A 19,043-nucleotide genomic window follows, 5' to 3' on the forward strand; every position below is an offset into this window, starting at 1 on the left:
TGGGCCTCCCGGACGGGCTGGGAGGTTCGGATTTGGGGGCCTACGTGGTCCTGTTGCTGAACTCGTTGATGGGTGCGGAGTCGTTCCGGGGACCCCTGGAGTTGGAGGGTGCCCATCGAGTGCTGCTGCGGAAGCCCAGGCCGAACGAGCCGCCCACCGTGGTGCTGGTCCGCTTTCACCGCTTGGTCGACCGTGATGCGTGTTGAGATGGGCGAAGAAGGAAAGGAGCAGCAGGTGGGAGAATGCGGACATTAGGATTTATCAGGACTGGAGCGCGGAAGTGGCGAAGAGAAGGGCTGGCTTCAATCGAGCGAAAGGAGTGCTTCATAGGAAGGTTGGCCTGTTACAACCGGCTCGCCTCTGGGTCACTTAGAAGGACCGCCAGCTCTACTTTGACTCTCCGGAGGAGGCCTGGGCTTTTGTCCAGGCAGAGAAATTGGACTAGAACTGAGGACTGGGGAAAGATGTACTTTGTTTGGAGGCTCTGTCCTCCTTGGTATCCTTTTGCTTATATTGGCTGTGTTTGATGTTGCCTTTTCGTTGCTCTGAGTTTTCGTCTTTTGGGGCTGTTATTTATTTACCGTGGCACCTTTTTGTTTTGTTTTTCACACTGGTGGGGGGTTGGGGAGCAGTTTGAGGTCCCGCTGGGTCATGTGCCCGTCTTTTTCCCGCGTGTTGGGTTGGGGGGCGGGGTTGGGGATGGAAGCGCGGGCTTTCTTCCCGCGCCGGCGGAGTTGGGGGCGGGGCCGGCACTGGGAGGGGGGATTGGTGGTTGTGTTGCATTGGGGGGGGGGGGGGGGGGGGGGTGTCGTTGGCATGGCAGGAGTAGCCGGGGTCAGCAGGAGTCGGCTGACTTACGGAAGTACAATGTTAGGGGTAACGCAGCTAGGGGGGGCCTAGCTTGGGGGGGGGTCGGAAGGGGGGGGGGTACCAGGTTGCTGCTGTAGGGACTGTAAGGAAACGGCTGGTGAAGGTGGGGTTGGGTGAGGGGTCTGCCACCGTGGGGAACGGGTGCGGAGGGAGGGGGAGGACCCCTCAGATTCGGCTGGTCACATGGAACGTGAGGGGGCTGAATGGTCCGGTGAAGCGGTCCCGGGTCTTGGCACACTTGAGGAGGTTGGGAGCGGATGTGGCTATGCTCCAGGAGACGCACCTCAGGATTACGGATCAGGTGAGGCTAAGAAAAGGCTGGGTGGGACAGGTGTTTCACTCAGGGCTCGATGAGAAGAACCGAGGGGTGGCAATCTTGGTCGGTAAGAGCTTGTCGTTCGTTGCGGCCAATGTGGTGGCGGATAGTGCAGGTAGATATGTGATGATGAGTGGGAGACTTCAGGGGGAGCGGGTGGTCTTGGTTAATGTTTATGCTCTCAACTGGGACGATGCGGGCTTCATGCGGCGTATGCTGGGCCTGATCCCGGACCTGGAGACGGGGGGTTTGATCCTGGGTGGGGACTTTAATACGGTGCTAGATCCGGCTCTGGATCGCTCGAAGTCTAGGACGGGCAAGACGCCGGCGGCGGCCTCGGTGCTGAGGGGGTTCATGGATCAGGTGGGAGGGGTGGACCCTTGGAGGTTCTTGAACCGGGGAGTAGGGAGCTCTCCTTTTTCTTCCATGTTCACAAGGCGTACTCCCGGATTGACTTTTTTGTTCTCAGTAGGGCGCTAATCCCGAGAGTGGTGGGGGCGGAGTATTCGGCGATAGCCATATCTGACCATGCTCCACATTTGGTGGATCTGGAGCTGGGGGAGTGGAAGGACCAGCGCCCGCTATGGAGGTTAGATGTGGGGCTTTTGGCAGAGGAGGAAGTGTGTGGGCGGGTCCGTAGGGGCATAGAGGGGTATCTGGAAGCTAACGACAATGGGGAGGTGCAAGTTGGGGTGGTTTGGGAAGCGCTGAAGGCAGTAGTCAGAGGGGAGCTGATATCCATTCGGGCGCACAGGGAGAGGGCAGAGAGGGAGTGGCTGGTGGAGGAAATGGTAAGGGTGGATAGGAGATATGCGGATGCCCTGGAGGAGGGGCTTTTGAGGAAGCGGCGCAATCTCCAAGCGGAGTTTGATATACTGACCACCCGGAAGGCGGAGGCGCAGTGGAGGAGGGCGCAGGGGGCGGTGTACGATTATGGGGACAAGGCAAGTCGGATGCTGGCCCACCAGCTCCGGAAACGGGAGGCAGCAAGAGAGATAAGGGGAGTCATGGATGAAGGAGGGAACTTGATGCGGGGTGGCAAGGACATCAATGGGGTGTTCAGATCCTTTTATGAGGGGCTGTACCGAGCGGTGCCCCTTAGGGAGGCAGGAGGGATGGACCGCTTTCTGGAGAGGCTGGAGTTCCCAAGAGTAGGGGATGAGCAGGTGGAGGGTCTGGGGGCCCCAATCGAGCTGGAGGAACTGATGGAGGCGCTGGGAAGTATGCAGACAGGGAAAGTGCCGGGACCTGACGGGTTCCTGGTGGAATTTTACAAGAAGTTTTCGGATCTGCTGGGCCCGCTGCTTGTGAGGACCCTGAATGAGGCAAGGGAGGGGGGGGGGGGGGGGGGGCCGTGCCCCCGACGATGTCCAGGGCAATTATTTCTTTGATCCTGAAGCGGGACAAAGACCCCCTTCAATGTGGGTCTTTCAGGCCGATTTCGCTCCTTAATGTGGATGTAAAGTTGTTGGCAAAGGTACTGTCCAGAAGGGTGGAAGATGTAGTCCCGACGGTTATCCATGAGGACCAAACGGGATTTGTAAAGGGGAGGTAACTGAATGCCAACGTACGGCGGCTCCTTAATGTTATGATGATGGTGCCGGCGGCTGGGGAGGCAGAAATAGTAGCATCAATGGATGCGGAGAAAGCTTTTGATAGGGTGGAGTGGAGTTACCTGTGGGAAGTGTTGAGGAGGTTTGGGTTTGGTGAGGGGTTCATCAACTGGGTGAGGTTGCTGTACAGCTCCCCGGTGGCGAGTGTGGTGATGAACGGGAGGAGGTCGGAGGACTTTCGGCTTTCCTGGGGGACGAGGCAGGTCCCCTTGTCTCCCCTGCTCTTCGCATTAGCGATTGAGCCCCTAGCCATGGCGCTGAGGGATTTGAAGAGTTGGAGGGGGATTTTGCGGGGCGGGGGGGAGAACAGCGCCTGTCGTTGTACGCAGATGATCTACTGTTGTACGTCGCGGATCTGGCTGAGGGGATGCCAGAGGTGTTGAAGATACTTGAGGAGTTTGGGAACTTTTCGGGTTACAAGCTCAATGTGGGGAAAAGTGAGCTGTTTGTCCTGCACCTGGGGGATCAGGAGAGGGAGATAGGGGAGCTCCCGTTGAAGAGGGCTGAGAGGAGCTTTAGATATCTTGGGGTCCAGATAGCTAGGACCTTGGGGGCCATGCACAGGCTTAACTTTTCGAGGCTGGTGGAGCAGATGGAGGAAGAATTCAGGAGATGGGATGCGCTGCCGCTCTCGTTGGCGGGCAGGGTCCAGTCGATTAAGGTGACGGTGCTCCCGAGGTTTTTGTTTCTTTTCCAGTGCCTCCCCATATTGATCCCAAAGGCTTTTTTCAAAAGGGTGAATAAGTCTATTCTCGGGCTCGTGTGGGCGCGGAAGGCCCCGAGAGTAAGGAGGGTATTCTTGGAGCGAAGAAAGGAGGTAGGAGGTTTGGCGTTGCCCAAGCTGTGTGGGTATTACTGGGCGGCGAATGTGGCAATGATTCGCAGGCGGGTGACGGAGGAGGAGGATGACGCATGGAAGAGATTGGAGGTGGCGTCCTGTGTGGGTACGAGTCTGGAGGCTTTGGTGACAGCACCACTTCCACTCCCCCCGGCAAAGTACTCCACGAGTCCGGTAGTGGTGGCGTCCCTCAAAATCTGGGGGCAGTGGAGGTGGCATAGGGGGGGGGGGGGGGGGAAGTGAAGGACTCAGTCTGGGCCCCGATACGGGGCAATCACCATTTTGCATTGGGAGAATGGATGGTGGATTTGGGAGTTGGCACAGGGCAGGCATCAGACAGATTGGGGACCTCTTCCACGACTCTGGAGAAGCTAGAGGGGAAGTGGAACCTCCCCCCGGGAACGCTTTCAGGTATATGCAGATCAGGGCATTTGTTAAGCAGCAGGTGGCGGAGTTTCCGCGGCTGCCGCCTAGGGGGGTGCAGGATAGGGTGCTCTCGGGGACGTGGGTCGGTGAGGGGAAGATCTCGGCAATTTATCAGTTGATGCAGGAGGAGGAGGAGGCCTCAGTAGAGGAGCTCAAAGCGAAGTGGGAGGGAGAGCTAGGGGAAGAGATTGAGGATGGAACGTGGTCGGACACCCTGGAGAGGGTGAACTCGTCCTCTTCTTGCGCACGACTCAGCTTAATTAAGCTGAAGGTGCTGCATAGGGCGCACATGACTGGGGCCAGGATGAACTGGTTCTTTGGAGGGGAAGACAGGTGCAGGTGTTCGGGAGGCCCAGCGAACCACACCCATATGTTTTGGGCATGTCCGGCCTTGGAGGGGTTTTGGAAGGGGGTGGCGGGGACTTTGTCTGAAGTGGTCGGGTCTAGGGTCAGGCCGGGCTGGGGGCTCGCGATTTTTGGGGTAGCTTCGGAGCCGGTAGTGCAGGAGGCGAGAGAGGCCTGCATTCTGGCCTTTGCGTCTCTAGTAGCCCGGCGCAGGATTCTGTTACAGTGGAGGGACATGTGGCCCCCGAGTTCAAAGGCCTGGATCAACGACATGGCCGGGTTTATCAAGCTGGAGAAGGTTAAGTTTGCCCTGAGGAGGTCGGTACAGGGGTTCTTTCAGCGGTGGCAGCCCTTTCTTGATTTCCTGGCGAAGCTGTGGAGGGTGGTCAGTCTCAGCAGCAACGGGGGGGGGGGGTTTCACGATTGGTTAAGGGGGGTTTGTTTTTGCGACGGTGGGCTTGTTATTTTCTTCTTTCTTGTATTGTTTGTTATTATTTATTATTCTGTTTTGTGGGGGGGGGGTTATTTTCTTGTTTCGGTGTAGAACCACACCTTGTCTACTTTAACTGTGGGGAGAAAATTTGTTGTTGAAAAACTTGAATAAAAATTATTTTAAAAATAAGAAAGGTAGCAAGGATAATTCTGGAAACTATCGGCCGGTGAGCCTCACATCAGTAGTAGGTAAATTATTGGAGAGGATTCTCAGGGACAGGATTTATACCCATTTGGAAACAAATGGACTCATTAGCGATAGACAGCATGGTTTTGTGAAGGGGAGGGCGTGCCTCACTAACTGGATTGAGTTTTTGAGGAGGTGACGAAGATGATTGGTGAGGGGAGGTCGGTGGATGTTGTTATGTGGACTTCAGTAAAGCCTTTGACAAGGTGCCTCATGGCAGACTGGTACAAAAGGGGAAGTCACATGGGATCAGACGCGAGGTGGTAAGATGTATACAGAACTGGCTCGGTCACAGAAGGCAAAGGGTAGCAGTAGAAGAGTGTTGTTCTGAATGGAAGATTGTGACTAGTGGTGTTCCACTGGGATCTGTGCTTGGGCCTCCGTTGCTTGTAGTATACATAAATGATTTGGAGGAAAATGTAGCCGGTCTGATTAGTAAGTTTGCGGATGACACCAAGGTTGGTGGAGTGGCAGATGGTGTTGAGGATTGTCAGAAGATACAGCAGGACATAGATAGGTTGGAGACTTGGAGATAGGCAGAGAAATGGCAAATGGAATTTAATCTGGACAAATGTAAGGTAATGCATTTTGGTAGGTCTAACATAGAAGGGAAATATACCGTAAATGGCAAAACTCTTCGGAATACATAAAGTCAGAGAGATCTGGGTGTACACGTTCACAGATGTTTGAAGGTGGCAACACAAGTGGACAAGGTAGTCAAGAAGGCATATGGCATGCTTGCCTACATTATCGAGTATAAAAACTGGCAAGTCATGCTACAGTTATATAGTACATCGGTGGGGCCGCACTTGGAATATTGCGCACAATTCTGGTTCCCACACTACCAGAAGGATGTGGAAGCTTTGGAGAGAGTGCAGAGGAGGTTTATCAGGGTGTTGCCTGGTCTGGAGGGTGTTAGCTATGTGAAGGGGCTGAATAGACACGGGCTGTTTTCATTAGAAAGACGGAGGTTGAGGGGGTGACCTGTCGAGGTCTACAAGATTATGAGGGGCATGGATAGAGTGGATGGGCAGGCACTCTTTCCCCAGAGTGGAGGGGTCAGTCACCAGGGGGCATAGGTTTACGGCCCGAGGGGCAAAGTTTAGTGGAGATATGCGAGGCAAGTTTTTTTACGCAGAGGATGGTGAGTGCCTGGAACGCGTTGCCAGGGGAGGTTGTGGAAGCAGATACATTAACGACGTTCAAAAGGCATCTCGACAACACACACGGATAGGATGGGTATAGAGGGATACAGCACAAGAAAGTGCTGAAGGTTTTGGCAAAGGTTGGTATCATGACAGGTACAGGTTTGGAGGGCCGAAGGCCTGTTCCTGTGCTGTATTGTTCTTTGTTAAAAGACGAGTTAGTTCTAGAAAGCAGGGAATGAACAAAGGAATTCTAGGAAGGTTGAAATTAAAGAAACAAAGGCTGGAACTCTCTGGCCGTTTGCTGGCAGTGCACCCCCGCTGGTGGGTTTCCTGGCTGAGTGGGGTGGTTTCAATGGGAATTCCCACTGACAGCAGTGAAAGCAGAGAATCCCATTGCCTGTGAGTGGCGCGCCTCCCACCGCCAAGAAACACATGGCCAGGAGGCCAGAGAATCCCATTGCCTGTGAGTGGCGCGCCTCCCACCGCCTAGAAACACATGGCCAGGAGGCCAGAGAATCCCATTGCCTGTGAGTGGCGCGCCTCCCACCGCCTAGAAACACATGGCCAGGAGGCCAGAGAATCCCATTGCCTGTGAGTGGCGCGCCTCCCACCGCCAAGAAACACATGGCCAGGAGGCCAGAGAATCCCATTGCCTGTGAGTGGCGCGCCTCCCACCGCCAAGAAACACATGGCCAGGAGGCCAGAGAATCCCATTGCCTGTGAGTGGCGCGCCTCCCACCGCCAAGAAACACATGGCCAGGAGGCCAGAGAATCCCATTGCCTGTGAGTGGCGCGCCTCCCACCGCCAAGAAACACATGGCCAGGAGGCCAGAGAATCCCACCCAAAAGAACTGGAATTGGAACAGAATACTGTTCATTGAAGTTAAAGTCACAGTTGAAAAATGCAGTCCTCGTAAAGCTGGTTAATGATAAGCCAGAGGTACTTTAAGTAATCCTAAAAATTGGTGATATCTTAATACAGCCTATGAAGCAATAGTTAAAGAATTAGTGGCTTGATTTCTTAGAGATTGTGTGAAAAATAATGTTCATGCTGTCATAATATACATCCATGTATATAATGGAGTGCAGACAGGCAGTGATTGATTCACAGGATGACCAGTAAACACACAGAACACAGCAGCCAATCACCAGACAGGACACGACCACTATAAAGCCAGAGGGCACCAGCTATCCCACTCTTTCGCGATCTAGCCTCTGGGATAGTCAGAGTTCGTGAACATAGTCAAGGCATACACCATGTGGTAGTCAGCAAGTCTGGTCAGGCTAGCCTCAGGTCTCCAGTCAAGTCAGCATAGTGTCAATCCACAGTCGAATATGTAAATAGTTAGTTGTTAAATAAAATCGTGTTGCATTTCATCGAGTGTTGGAAGTCTGTCTCTTGCTACACTGCATCAAGTGCAGTCCACCCAGACCCAGCCTACACAACACATCACGGTACCAGTTTTGGAAGCTGAAAATTGACCGACCTACCTTAAGTGAATCAGCGCTGACCAGCCAGCAGCCATCCGGTGACATGGAAAACATTTGCCCTCCGCCGCAGCTCCGCATCGCCGACAACCTCAGTGCAAATTGGAAGATCTTCAAACAAAAGTTCCAACTCTACCTCGAAGCCACCGACCTCGAGGCCGCATTGGACGCCAGGAAGATCGCACTATTCCTCTCCACAGCCAGTGACCACGCCATCCACATCTACAACTCCCTTACATTCGCTGAAGGCGAAGACAATACTAAATTTAAAACTGTCCTCAGGTTCGACAACCACTGCGACATCGAGGTCAATGAGAGCTTTGAATGGTACATTTTCCAGCAGAGGCTTCAGGGTAAGGATGAACCTTTTCAATTATTTTTGACCCATCTCCGCATCCTCGCACAGTCATGTAACTATGACTCCACAACCGACTCCATGATCCGTGATCAGATCGTTTTCGGGGTCCACTCCGATTCCCTTTGCCAGCAGCTCCTTAAAGTCAAGCAGCTCACCCTAACCATCGCCATCGAAACGTGCGTCCTCCACGAGCATGCCAACAACCGGTACTCCCACATCAGGGCGGCAGAAACGGCAAAGCTCACCCCCCACGAGGCGGAACGCGTACAGGCCATCGCTCAAATGCAGGGCCTGAGACTTGACGAGAGTGGCCATTTTGCGCGCTTTTCGCGACCTCCAGCGCATGTGCGCCACGACCGAGGGGACGGAGAGACCGACGACCAGCCTGCGCAGGTGCGCACGTCATTCGACCGCACTGCGCATGCGCGTTGGCGCACGGAACGCGCTGACGTTGGCGTCATAATGTGTCCGAATTGTGCCTCCGCCCATTTAAAGCGGCAATGTCCGGCAAAATCACGACAGTGTCTACAGTGTGGCAAGCTTGGCCACTACGCAGCCCTCTGCAGATCTGCTCCACTGCCCAGCATCCAGCGATTCCAACCACGGCGCAGGAGTGTCCGTTCGATACAGCAGGCCGTGCCAGACTCTGACCCTGACAGCCCGACGGATCTAAACGGCAAGTGCCGCATATCCCCATTCCGGGTGGGCATCATCACTCAGCATGCGCTGCCTTTCCCAAAGATGGTGCAACACTTCCCAATCCTGAGCGTGGATCCCGAAGACGAGTGGTGTGCTGTCCTCACAGTGAACAAGGCTCGCATCCGTTTCAAGCTGGACACCGGCACGTCAGCGAACCTCATTTCGAAATCTGATCTCGACACCATCCGCGTTAGACCAAGCATTCTTCCACCGGCCTGCCAGCTCCTTGACTACAATGGCAATGCCATTGCTGCCAGTGGCTCCTGCCAACTAGGAGTTTCCAACAAGTCCTTGAAAGCGACGCTGCAATTTGAGATTGTAGGACATGACAGAGCGTCCCTGCTCGGTGCTCGGGCCTGCAAACTCCTGAACCTAGTTCAGCGAGTCCACACCATGTCATCCTCACAGGCGACGGCCTCACCTGATGAAAACTTCCAGGCTCAAATTGATGACATCATAGCGCAGTACCAGAGCGTGTTCGACGGTATGGGCACACTCCTGTACCGATACAAAATCCTGCTCAAACCAAACGCCACCCCTGTGGTTCACGCACCATGTCGGGTGCCGGCACCCCTCAAGGACCGCCTCAAGCAGCAGCTGCAAGACCTCCAGGATCAAGGCATCATATCAAAGGTCACAGAACCCACGGACTGGGAAGCTCCATGGTCTGCATCAAGAAGTCGTCAGGGGAGCTTCGAATCTGTATCGACCCCAAAGATTTGAATCGCAACATCATGAGGGAACATTACCCGATACCAAAGCGAGAAGAGCTGACCAGCGAGATAGCTCATGCCAAACTCTTTACGAAGCTGGACGCATCAAAAGGATTCTGGCAAATTCAGTTGGACGCATCCAGTCGCAAGCTGTGCACATTCAATACCCCGTTTGGTCGCTACTGCTACAACCGGATGCCTTTCGGCATCATCTCTGCCTCAGAGGTCTTCCACCGCATAATGGAACAAATGATGAGAGGGCATCGAGTGGGTGCGAGTGTACATTGACGATGTCATAATCTGGTCCACTACTCCTCAAGTGCACATTGATCGCCTCAAGCAGGTATTCCACAGGATCCACGAGCATGGCCTCCGACTCAACAGGGCCAAGTGCTCATTCGGTCAACCAGAACTCGTCGCCCGCCACAGAGACTAAACTTATAGACTGAATGTTTGAACAAATTTGTTACCTCATCATTTTGACATCTGTACATATTGATTTTTTGCTATTTCAGCTGCCCTACATCTGCACTAGTGACACCTTTCATTGTATAAAAGTCTATTTTAGCATATCATGTAAATAGTCACGTACATATACATATTTACACGCACGTGAATATTTATTATCTCTACACAAGTTTTTTTTCAAAACAAAATAAAAGGGGGGGGGGGAGATGTCATAATATACATCTATGTATATATGGAGTGCAGACAGGCAGTGATTGACACACAGGATGACCAGTAAACACACAGAACACAGCAGCCAATCACCAGACAGGACACAACCACAATAAAGCCAGAGGGCACCAGCTTTCCCACTCTTTCGGGATCCAGCCTCTGGGATAGTCAGACCATACACCATGTGGTAGTCAGCAAGTCTGGTCAGGCTAGCCTCAGGTCTCCAGTCAAGTCAACATAGTGTCAACCCACAGTTGGATATGTAAATAGTTAGCTGTTAAATAAAATCGTGTTGCATTTCATTGAGTGTTGGAAGTCTGTCTCTTGCTACACTGCATCAAGCGCAGTCCAGCCAGACCCAGACTACACAACACATCACATGCCTATGCAAAATTAATGAATACTGAAAGGAGAGTTGAAAATGCTGGAGGTTGATCCTTGCTAAAAACAGCTGAGGGAAAGCATTGTTTGTAAATAGATTCTAAAGTGTGTCTTTTGAGAGTGGAGGTTGGAAACATTCATCTGACAGTCACTTGCGAGGAAGGAGGGGTGGATATTTGAGGAGAATCCACAAAAGTCTGATGCGTGACATCTAACACTTGGTTTCAGAGTGTGGCGTTGTCTGACCACAGTTAGTCTACTTTGTTACAGGGACTATACTGAGAACAGTAGAGAATAAGATATATTTGGTACACTGTGTTACTCTTAAAATCTGTGTGCATTTATAAAGATAAGTGGGAGTGAAGGAGTGTTGTATTATAGTCAAACTTTTCATGTTTAATAAAAACACATTTTTCTGTTGTTAAAAGCTAACTGGCATTCCTGTGACTATTCATCCCCATTCCCTAAAAAAGTAAAAGTGATGGTCTTTTGAGCTAGGGTTCCATTGTGAGACCTTCCCATCCAGTAGTAACATCAACTGGGGTCATAGCAGTGTTGAGCCATATAAACCAGCCTGGAAACTACAGGTTACTTGAAGCTGTCTAGGTTAATGGATTATGGAACAATGACCAAATTATTAAAATTTCATTTAATTGTTTGGCAAGACAAATAGATTTTTAAAGTTGTTTTCTATAGAAGCTGAGACTTTCAAGCTATATCCACCATCCCTGCTTTTATATATTATTACTTCTCCAGAAAGTGTAAGATCTTGTGTTGGGAAAGGGGAGCTAACAGCTCAGGTGTGGCATGAGATGGGTAGTAGAGTGGGCGTTAGGAAGTTGGAATAAAATGAAAAGTAAAGGAATGGATTAAAAATAAACTTACAGGGGTTTTTTAAGTAAAAATTTAGAGTACCTAATTCATTTTTCCAATTAAGGGGCAATTTAGCATGGCCAATCCACCTAGCCTGCCCATCTTTGGGATGTGGAGGCGAAACACACGCAAACACGGGGAGAATGTGCAAACTCCACATGGACAGTGACCCAGAACGGGGATCTAACCTGGGACCTCGGCGCCGTGAGGCAGCAGGGCTAACCCACTGCGCCACCGTGCTGCCCAATTTACAGGATTTTAGCTGCACTGAGGACGTGTGAGATGCAGATTAATCTAGCAGCAGGGCAAAACAGATCCTTTGTTAAGCAAAGTGGAAACAGGCAATCTAGAGTACAGTACAGTAGCATTGTGGATAGCACAATGGCTTCACAGCTCCAGGGTCCCAGGTTCGATTCCGGCTTGGGTCACTGTCTGTGCGGAGTCTGCACATCCTCCCCGTGTGTGCATGGGTTTCCTCCGGGTGCTCCGGTTTCCTCCCACAGTCCAAAGATGTGCAGGTTAGGTGGATTGGCCATGATAAATTGCCCTCAGTGTCCAAAATTGCCCTTAGTGTTAGGTGGGGTTAATGGGTTATTGGGATAGGGGAGGTGTTGACCTTGGGTAGTGTGCTCTTTCCAAGAGCCGGTGCAGACTCGATGGGCCGAATGACCTCCTTCTGCACTGTAAATTCTATGATTAGACCTAGATCATAGCCACACCCAGTTGCAAAACAGAGCTCTCTCAGAGAGAATCAAACTAATGTGTGAAAGAAAGCAGCAGACGGCTGTCTACGTGAGACCCTTAAGATTCTACTCTAAAGTAGAAGAAGGGTTCCCAAAAGAAAGCCACAGATCCTGTATGGTAATTAATTATTAGATTTGGCTCATTGTGTTAAAATCTGTGATATTGGTTTGTAGAAAGTGTGGGCGCGATTCTCCGGACTCACGAAAAATCGGAGAATAGCGGGCGTCGCAAATTTTTACGGCGACGCTGGTCCGACGCCCTCCCGCTATTCTCCGAACCCCGCACAAACTCCAAGTCGCCATTCCCGCCAAACGCCTCTAACGCGCCCCTGACACGACCCGAATCGCTAGTTTTTGGCCCCCCCCGCTATTCTCCGGCCCGGATGGGCCGAAGTCCCGACTTAATCGCGCACTGTTTACACGGCGTGAAACACACCTGCTTTTTAAGTTCGTCAACCAGACGTGCTGGCTGACGACTGCTTCCAGGAGGTGAGCGCACCGCTCAGCGCTCCGCTCGAGTCTGGCCACAACGGGGAAGGCATCCCTGAGACCGGGAGGGGGGTCCAGAGCGGGGGGGGGAGTGGGGGAGACGGAGGGGGAGTGGGGGAGACGGAGGGGGAGTGGGGGAGACGGAGGGGGGGGGGAGTGGGGGAGATGGAGGGGGGAGTGGGGGAGACGGAGGGGGGAGTGGGGGAGACGGAGGGGGGGGGAGTGGGGGAGACGGAGGGGGGTGTTAGGGAGAGAGTGAGCGAGTGAGCCGTCCAACCCCGTAACAAAATGTCTGCCACCATGCCATGGCGTGCCGGTCACAAGGACAAGGCCGCTGTTTGCCCTGTGGCTTACGGCCACAGGCCACTGACGCGCCCGTGAGGAGGACATAGTTTACTGCCCGTTGGATGCAGAAAGTGACCAGGGGTTAGGCTGCCCGCGTGTCAGCAGCGCGTCCAGGACACCGGGACACACAGGTATCCCGTGGCAGGCGGCTGCCGAGGTGTCGACTAACCTCCGTCTAACATGTCCCGTTTCTCTGCCCCCACCACCCTTCTGTAGGTTAGCACAATGTCTGTGAACAGAACGGCTATGTTCTGCGCAGTGGTTGGGGCCGCTGCACTGCATTTGGAGATGCAGCAGCATCCACACCCACAACCTGCAGTGGATGCAGGGCCAGCTGCAGCAGCAGAGGGACGGGCCGAGAAGTTGCCAGTCGTCGAGCAGCATGGGGAGGAGGAGGAGAGAGTGAGGGTGCAGCCATGGCGCCAGAGGCGACGACCAAGGCTGAGGGTGTACCGTGTCCGGGTCTCTTTCCTAACAATGACGGACATCACCTGCAGGAGGAGACTCCGGCTGAGTAGGCAGACGGTGATACATATCTGTCACCTCGTGGCGCACCTCGCCCCACGTGGAACGGGGAAGGACACGCGATCCCGGTTGCCATCAAGGTGGCGGTCGCTCTTAACTTCTATGCTACCGGTTCCTTCCAGTCTCCGAGCGGGGACGTCTCCGGGATCTCCCAGTCATCGGTGCACAGGTGCATCCGGGATGTGCCCGACGCCCTCTATGCCATCGCTAACATCTACATCACCTTTCCCGAGGACCAAGCAAGTCAAGACTCACGAGCTCGTGGATTTGCCAGAGTGGCCGGGATACCGAGGGGCAATCGATTGTGTTCACGTCCCCATGCGCCCGCCTGCAGGGGTCAGGGACGTGTTCACAAACAGAAGGGGGACATACTCCATGAATATCCAGGTGGTATGCGACCCCCACACGAGGATCATCAATGTCTGTGCAAGGTTCCCAGGGAGTGTGCATGACTCCTACATACTGGCGCAGTCGTTCATCCCTGCGATGTTTGAGGGACGTCCCCCCCGGCTGAGGGGCTGGTTGCTAGGCGACAGGGGTTATCCGCTGAGGTCTTGGCTGATGACGCTTATACGGAGGCCTCAGACAAATGCGGAAACACGATACAACGATGCCCATGCAGCAACCAGGGGTGTGGTGGAGCGCTGCCGTGGCCTCCTGAAGATGAGATTCAGGTGCCTGGACCGCTCCGGAGGGGCCCTGCAGTACCAGGCTGAAAGGGTCGCTCGCATTGTTGTGGTCTGCTGTGCGCTGCACAACATCGCGATGCAGAGGGGAGATGACCTTCTGCAGGAGGCGGAGGGAGAAACCAGTGGCAGTGGTGCCAGCACAGAGGAGGAGGAGGAGGCTGGCGGAGTGGCAGGCGCAGCACGCAGACACGACCCAGGTGCTGGTGATGCCCAGGAGGCGGCACAACAGACCCGGCGAGGACGGCGGGCACGCGACGCCTTGGTGGCAGCACGGTTCACGAGTCGCATGTGACGTCCCCGCTGAACACCAAACCACCACCTGCATCGCTAGTCGTGCAGAGGGTCAACACATAACTGCCACCACCACAGGCCCCCCCCCCCAACCACTCCCTCTCAGTGTACAGTGCTCTACTTCGACATCACCCTTACCACTGGGTCCAGACGGTATGGCTCAACATTGATGGCTGTGTCAACGGGTGTGATCAGTGCCATGTGGAATGATGACAGCCCGCTCTGCGAAGAGCTGTGAGCTCAGAATCGTTAGAGAGAGTCTGACCCACGGCAATAGCTGAACCATCCACATTGGTGGCTGCTGAGTTCGTCATGGACACTCCATCACGTGCCCGCGTGGGCTAGCTGTGGGAGGGGGTGGGGGGAGGGGCAGGGACTGCACACCCGGCACCGAAGTTTCACCGTTCGTCAACCCCAGCGACATTCGGTCACCATCACGATTCCTGTGGCTGTGGAACAATCACACGGTATTACAAGTAAGGTGGAACAGTGCGTTTAATGTGAACAAACATTTACAGGTGCCCTAGCCCCTACAACTAAACTGTGCCCTTCACCCGTGCCAACTTACTCTGTGTCTCATTTTGTTGCCTTACGGGCCCTAACACTACGTCTACGTGAGTCCCCAGATGATACAGCAGGAGTGGAGGAGGAGGACTGCTGCGAATCGCCCCCTTCGACTTGTTTCTCCTTCGGCAAGCGTTTCCTGGGGCGACCCGGCCTTGATGGGCCAGGCTGCTCTGCGTGCGTCTCGGGTGACGTTGTGCCACCCTGCTCTGCCTGCTGCCCACCCGATGCACCAGGGATGGGACGGGGGGAGGCCGAGAATTCCGGGACGTCCCGTGATGGAGTTAATGGGACGGGCCCCGAAACCTCCTCCTCCCTCGGGGAGCCCGGTGGCCCCCGGGCCTCACTTTGGGACAGAGGTGCGAGCGGGGAGGTGCCCCGTCGTGCCACCGACACCTGGCGCGGCCAGTCCTGGAGGCCTGCGACGGTATCGACCAGGATCCGAAGGTTTGCAGACACGGAGTTCAGGGAGTTAGACATTCCCGCCAGGGACTGTGCGACCTCAACCTGTGAGTGCACGACACCATCCAGCACATGTGTCAGGCGGTTGATGCTCTCGGCGACTGACTGCTGCGACTGGGCCATGACCTGGTGAGACTGGGATAAGGCCTGCAGGGCGCCGGCAATGTCGTTTTGCCTCTGGCACATTGCTGCCTGTGAGAGGGCAACCCTGTCCAGGGCCGAGGATGATGCGTGCACATTAACCCCAATGCCTTGCATAACCTGACCCATGGCCGAAACCGTTTCACCCATTGCCTCCACCGCGGATGCCACCCGTGCGGTGTCAGCCTGGGTCTCTGCCATGAGCGGCACCACTCCCTGCTCGTGGAAGCGGTTCGACTCCTCTAACAGCGTCTGCAGAGTCTGGAAAACAGCCCTCATCCCGTCATTGTTACCCTGGGTTTCTTGAGGCATCGGCTGTGCGGGTGGGTTGAGAAACTCCAGGAACTCAGAAAACGTCTGGGAGCCAGCTGCATGCTGGGCCTGGCCTGGCCTCCGCCAGTCCGGGCCCTCGGTTGCTCCGACCTCCACCTGCTGTACCTGCTCAGCTGTGATGTGCGAACCAGACTGTGACCCAGGAGACTCACCACTAAATAGGCCCGCCGGGGTGAGTGTCTCTGGGATGATGGATGGTGTGGGAGATAGCAGTGCCGCAAGCACGAGGTCGTCTGTATTTAACGCCTCCTCTATGGTATGGGGCCGCTGAGAGTCCGCTGGCCATTTCTGTGGCTTGTGGTATCGCCACCCTCTGGGCGTCCTGCTCTGCAGATTGGGTTGGGGAGGATGGGACTCCCCGCTGATTAAGCACACTCTGTCGTTCGGCCCCAGGTGAGGTGGGGGCAGATGCCTGTGTCCGTCTGCAGCCAGACGGCCCTGGCCGTTTGGCATCACGTCCTAGGGAAGAGAATGAAACGGGTTATTTAGATTCGCTCGGCCGGCCGCTGGACGGTCCCAGTGGGCAGGGTGTGTGAAGGGACAGAGGATGGGGGAGGGGTGGGTGTTTGTCAAGGAGGGTTGTCTCACTTGCTGTAGATCCGCCAACCTCGCATAGCTCGACTTCCCGGGTGCCAGACCCCTCAACAAGGTCCAGTGCCCTCAGGTCAAATGTGGTCAGGGGGTGCAGGTTGGGCGAACCCCCTCCAGTCTTGTGCCGCTCACGGGTGTTGTGAGCGGACTTGGCCTGTTGGGGGAGGGGACATAGGTAGATCATTACAATACGGCAGGTATCAGCAGTCCGTTCAGATACTGGCACAGTTTGGGGGTGAAGTTGTCATAAGACCATTGCATCTCTCCACGGAGGCCAGAGCGCTGGGTCTGTGACAACTTTGTGAACCACCCTCAAATAACTCTGCCCCAATCCCCCTCCACCCCCCGTGCCAGGGGGGCAGGTGGGTGATTACGTTAAGGGGGGAGGGATGGTTATGACCAGGGGGCACCCTCTTGGCACTTACCCTGGCAGCCCTGGTGAGGACGTGCAGCTTTTTCCTGCATTGCTCTGCAGAGCGAGGGGTCTGCCCCACAGCACTAACGGCAGCAGCCACCTCATGCCAGGCCTGGCGTACCACGCCGGAAGGTTGGCGATGCCCACTACGCGGGCAGATGATGCCCCTCCTCTGCTCGACGGCATCGAGCAGCGCCTCCACATCAGCCTCAACAAACCGAGGGGCAGCTCTCCTGGGCTCCGACATCATGGCCGACAGATTCTGTGCTCGCCCGCGCCTTTTTACGGCGTCGGGTGGCGTCACGAGGGCGTGTTCGTGTCGTCGCCGTGTTCCGTCGTAATGGCGCACGTAATTGACACGGCCGTGTTACTAGCCCATTTCCCGGAAGTGAATACGTCGGGAAATGGACCCTTCCCGACCGTCGTCAAACGCGCCCGTTTTTCCCGCCGATTTCCTGATTTTTCGTGAGTCCGGAGAATCGCGCCCTGTATTTTTAGAGTTTAGGCAAGTTAAAGAATTTGGATTGGGCGTAATTTAACTATATTGTTTAGGTAACCGTTATTGTAGTTAATTGTGAATGTTGTTCTTTACTATTGCCTTTCTTATTGTGTGATTTTAAATTTAATAAACATTTTGAAATTTGAATAATTTACAAGACTGACCCTTTTCCACAAAGGTTTAACTACTTTTCTCCCATTTTTTCCAATTCACAAAAATAAGTAGTTAAAAACCGGTGTTCCAAGTTTCCGTTCAGGGGTTTGGGTTGCCCTCGCATTGAACATCAGCGGGGTTCCAACAGTGGGCCAGAAATGAGGGGGGTTGAAATGGGGCATGTAAGAGATGTAGAATGTGACATGTGTACAGTGGAAAGATTGGGACACATGAGGAGAGCGGTATGTGCTATTAGGTGAATCGGACATTCTGAATCCTCCCTCTGTGCACTGAACAAGCGCCAGATTGTGGCAACTATGGGCTTTTCACAGTAACTTCCTTGGAGTATGAATGTAAGCCTACTTGTGACAATAAAGATTATTATTACTACGTGTGAGGAGAGGGAGAATGCGGCCTCTGAGGAGTGATAGAATGAAAATTAAGAAGAAAGGTACAATTGGACCAGTGAGAAAAGTAGAGGAGTCGGATGTGTGAGAGTAGATGTTTAAAATGGCTTGTTAAAGAGATCAATTGGGAGCCGTGAGAGGTGGAGCTGTTATGGGAGCTTTGAGGAGAACTGGAATTGGACCAGTGGAAGGAGAAAACTGTTTCCTCTAAGGCACTTGTGTGTAAGCCATGCTGACGTTTGGAAGCTAACGTACATCGAAAGAAGCAGGCCATTCACAAAGTCGTGAAACTTCAGTGACTGTTAAAATGTAATCTGTCCATGGACAAAAAGGTAGTGCTCAGAGGAGTTTGCAGCCTTTCCCACAATAAAAAACATTTAGAGGGAACATTGATTTGGGATACAGGCCCTGAATGGTTTGTGTCCTCATTCTGTTGGAAGGACTATGGTCAAAGTCCTCTCAAGTCTAAACTTACCCATAAAATACATTGTGAACAGAAACATTGAAAATAAAGTACACTGAATCTCAACTCTATGGACAACTCCCAAAGTCCAGAAATTAAAACCATTTTCAATTGAATTTATATAGATTGTGCACAACCTGTCCGAGGTTTGTGGATACATAATTGTAATAATAATTTCTCTTTCGGACTAATTACCTAATAAAGCAGCCCAGTGCAGAGGAGTTCGAAATAAATTATCATAAGATGTTATATTGCATCCTTCATACAAGGTCAGTACATCAACTACAGCGTCATTTCCATCAGCAACAGCAAAGTGAAGTGGTGTTCGTCCTTCATAGTCCTGCCAATTTAATAGCGATTCAGTAGGAGCAGCCTCCTATCAGGTGGAAAAAAAAGATTATAACATGCACGGTCAACACTTTTAAAATTTGCAAATTTTCTAAATAGCACATTTCACAAGATGGTAGATGGTCACCGAGCAGCTTAAGAGAGTCCACGTAGAGAGAGA

At 53.4% G+C, this 19,043-nt stretch overlaps 1 protein-coding gene across 15 annotated transcripts in view; it reads right to left on the reverse strand.

Moving 5' to 3' along the window:
• invs (inversin) overlaps window positions 1–19,043 on the reverse strand; it is a 433,677-nt gene that overhangs the window by 248,399 nt on the left and 166,235 nt on the right. For all 15 annotated transcript variants that reach the window (XM_038797635.1, XM_038797640.1, XM_038797627.1 and 12 more), the window contains one exon: window positions 18,731–18,911. In XM_038797635.1, coding sequence (XP_038653563.1) covers window positions 18,731–18,911 — 181 coding nt within the window. The remainder of the gene's footprint in view (window positions 1–18,730; window positions 18,912–19,043) is intronic.

This window comes from Scyliorhinus canicula, chromosome 5 (genome assembly GCF_902713615.1).
Source record: "Scyliorhinus canicula chromosome 5, sScyCan1.1, whole genome shotgun sequence".
NCBI lineage: Eukaryota > Metazoa > Chordata > Chondrichthyes > Carcharhiniformes > Scyliorhinidae > Scyliorhinus > Scyliorhinus canicula.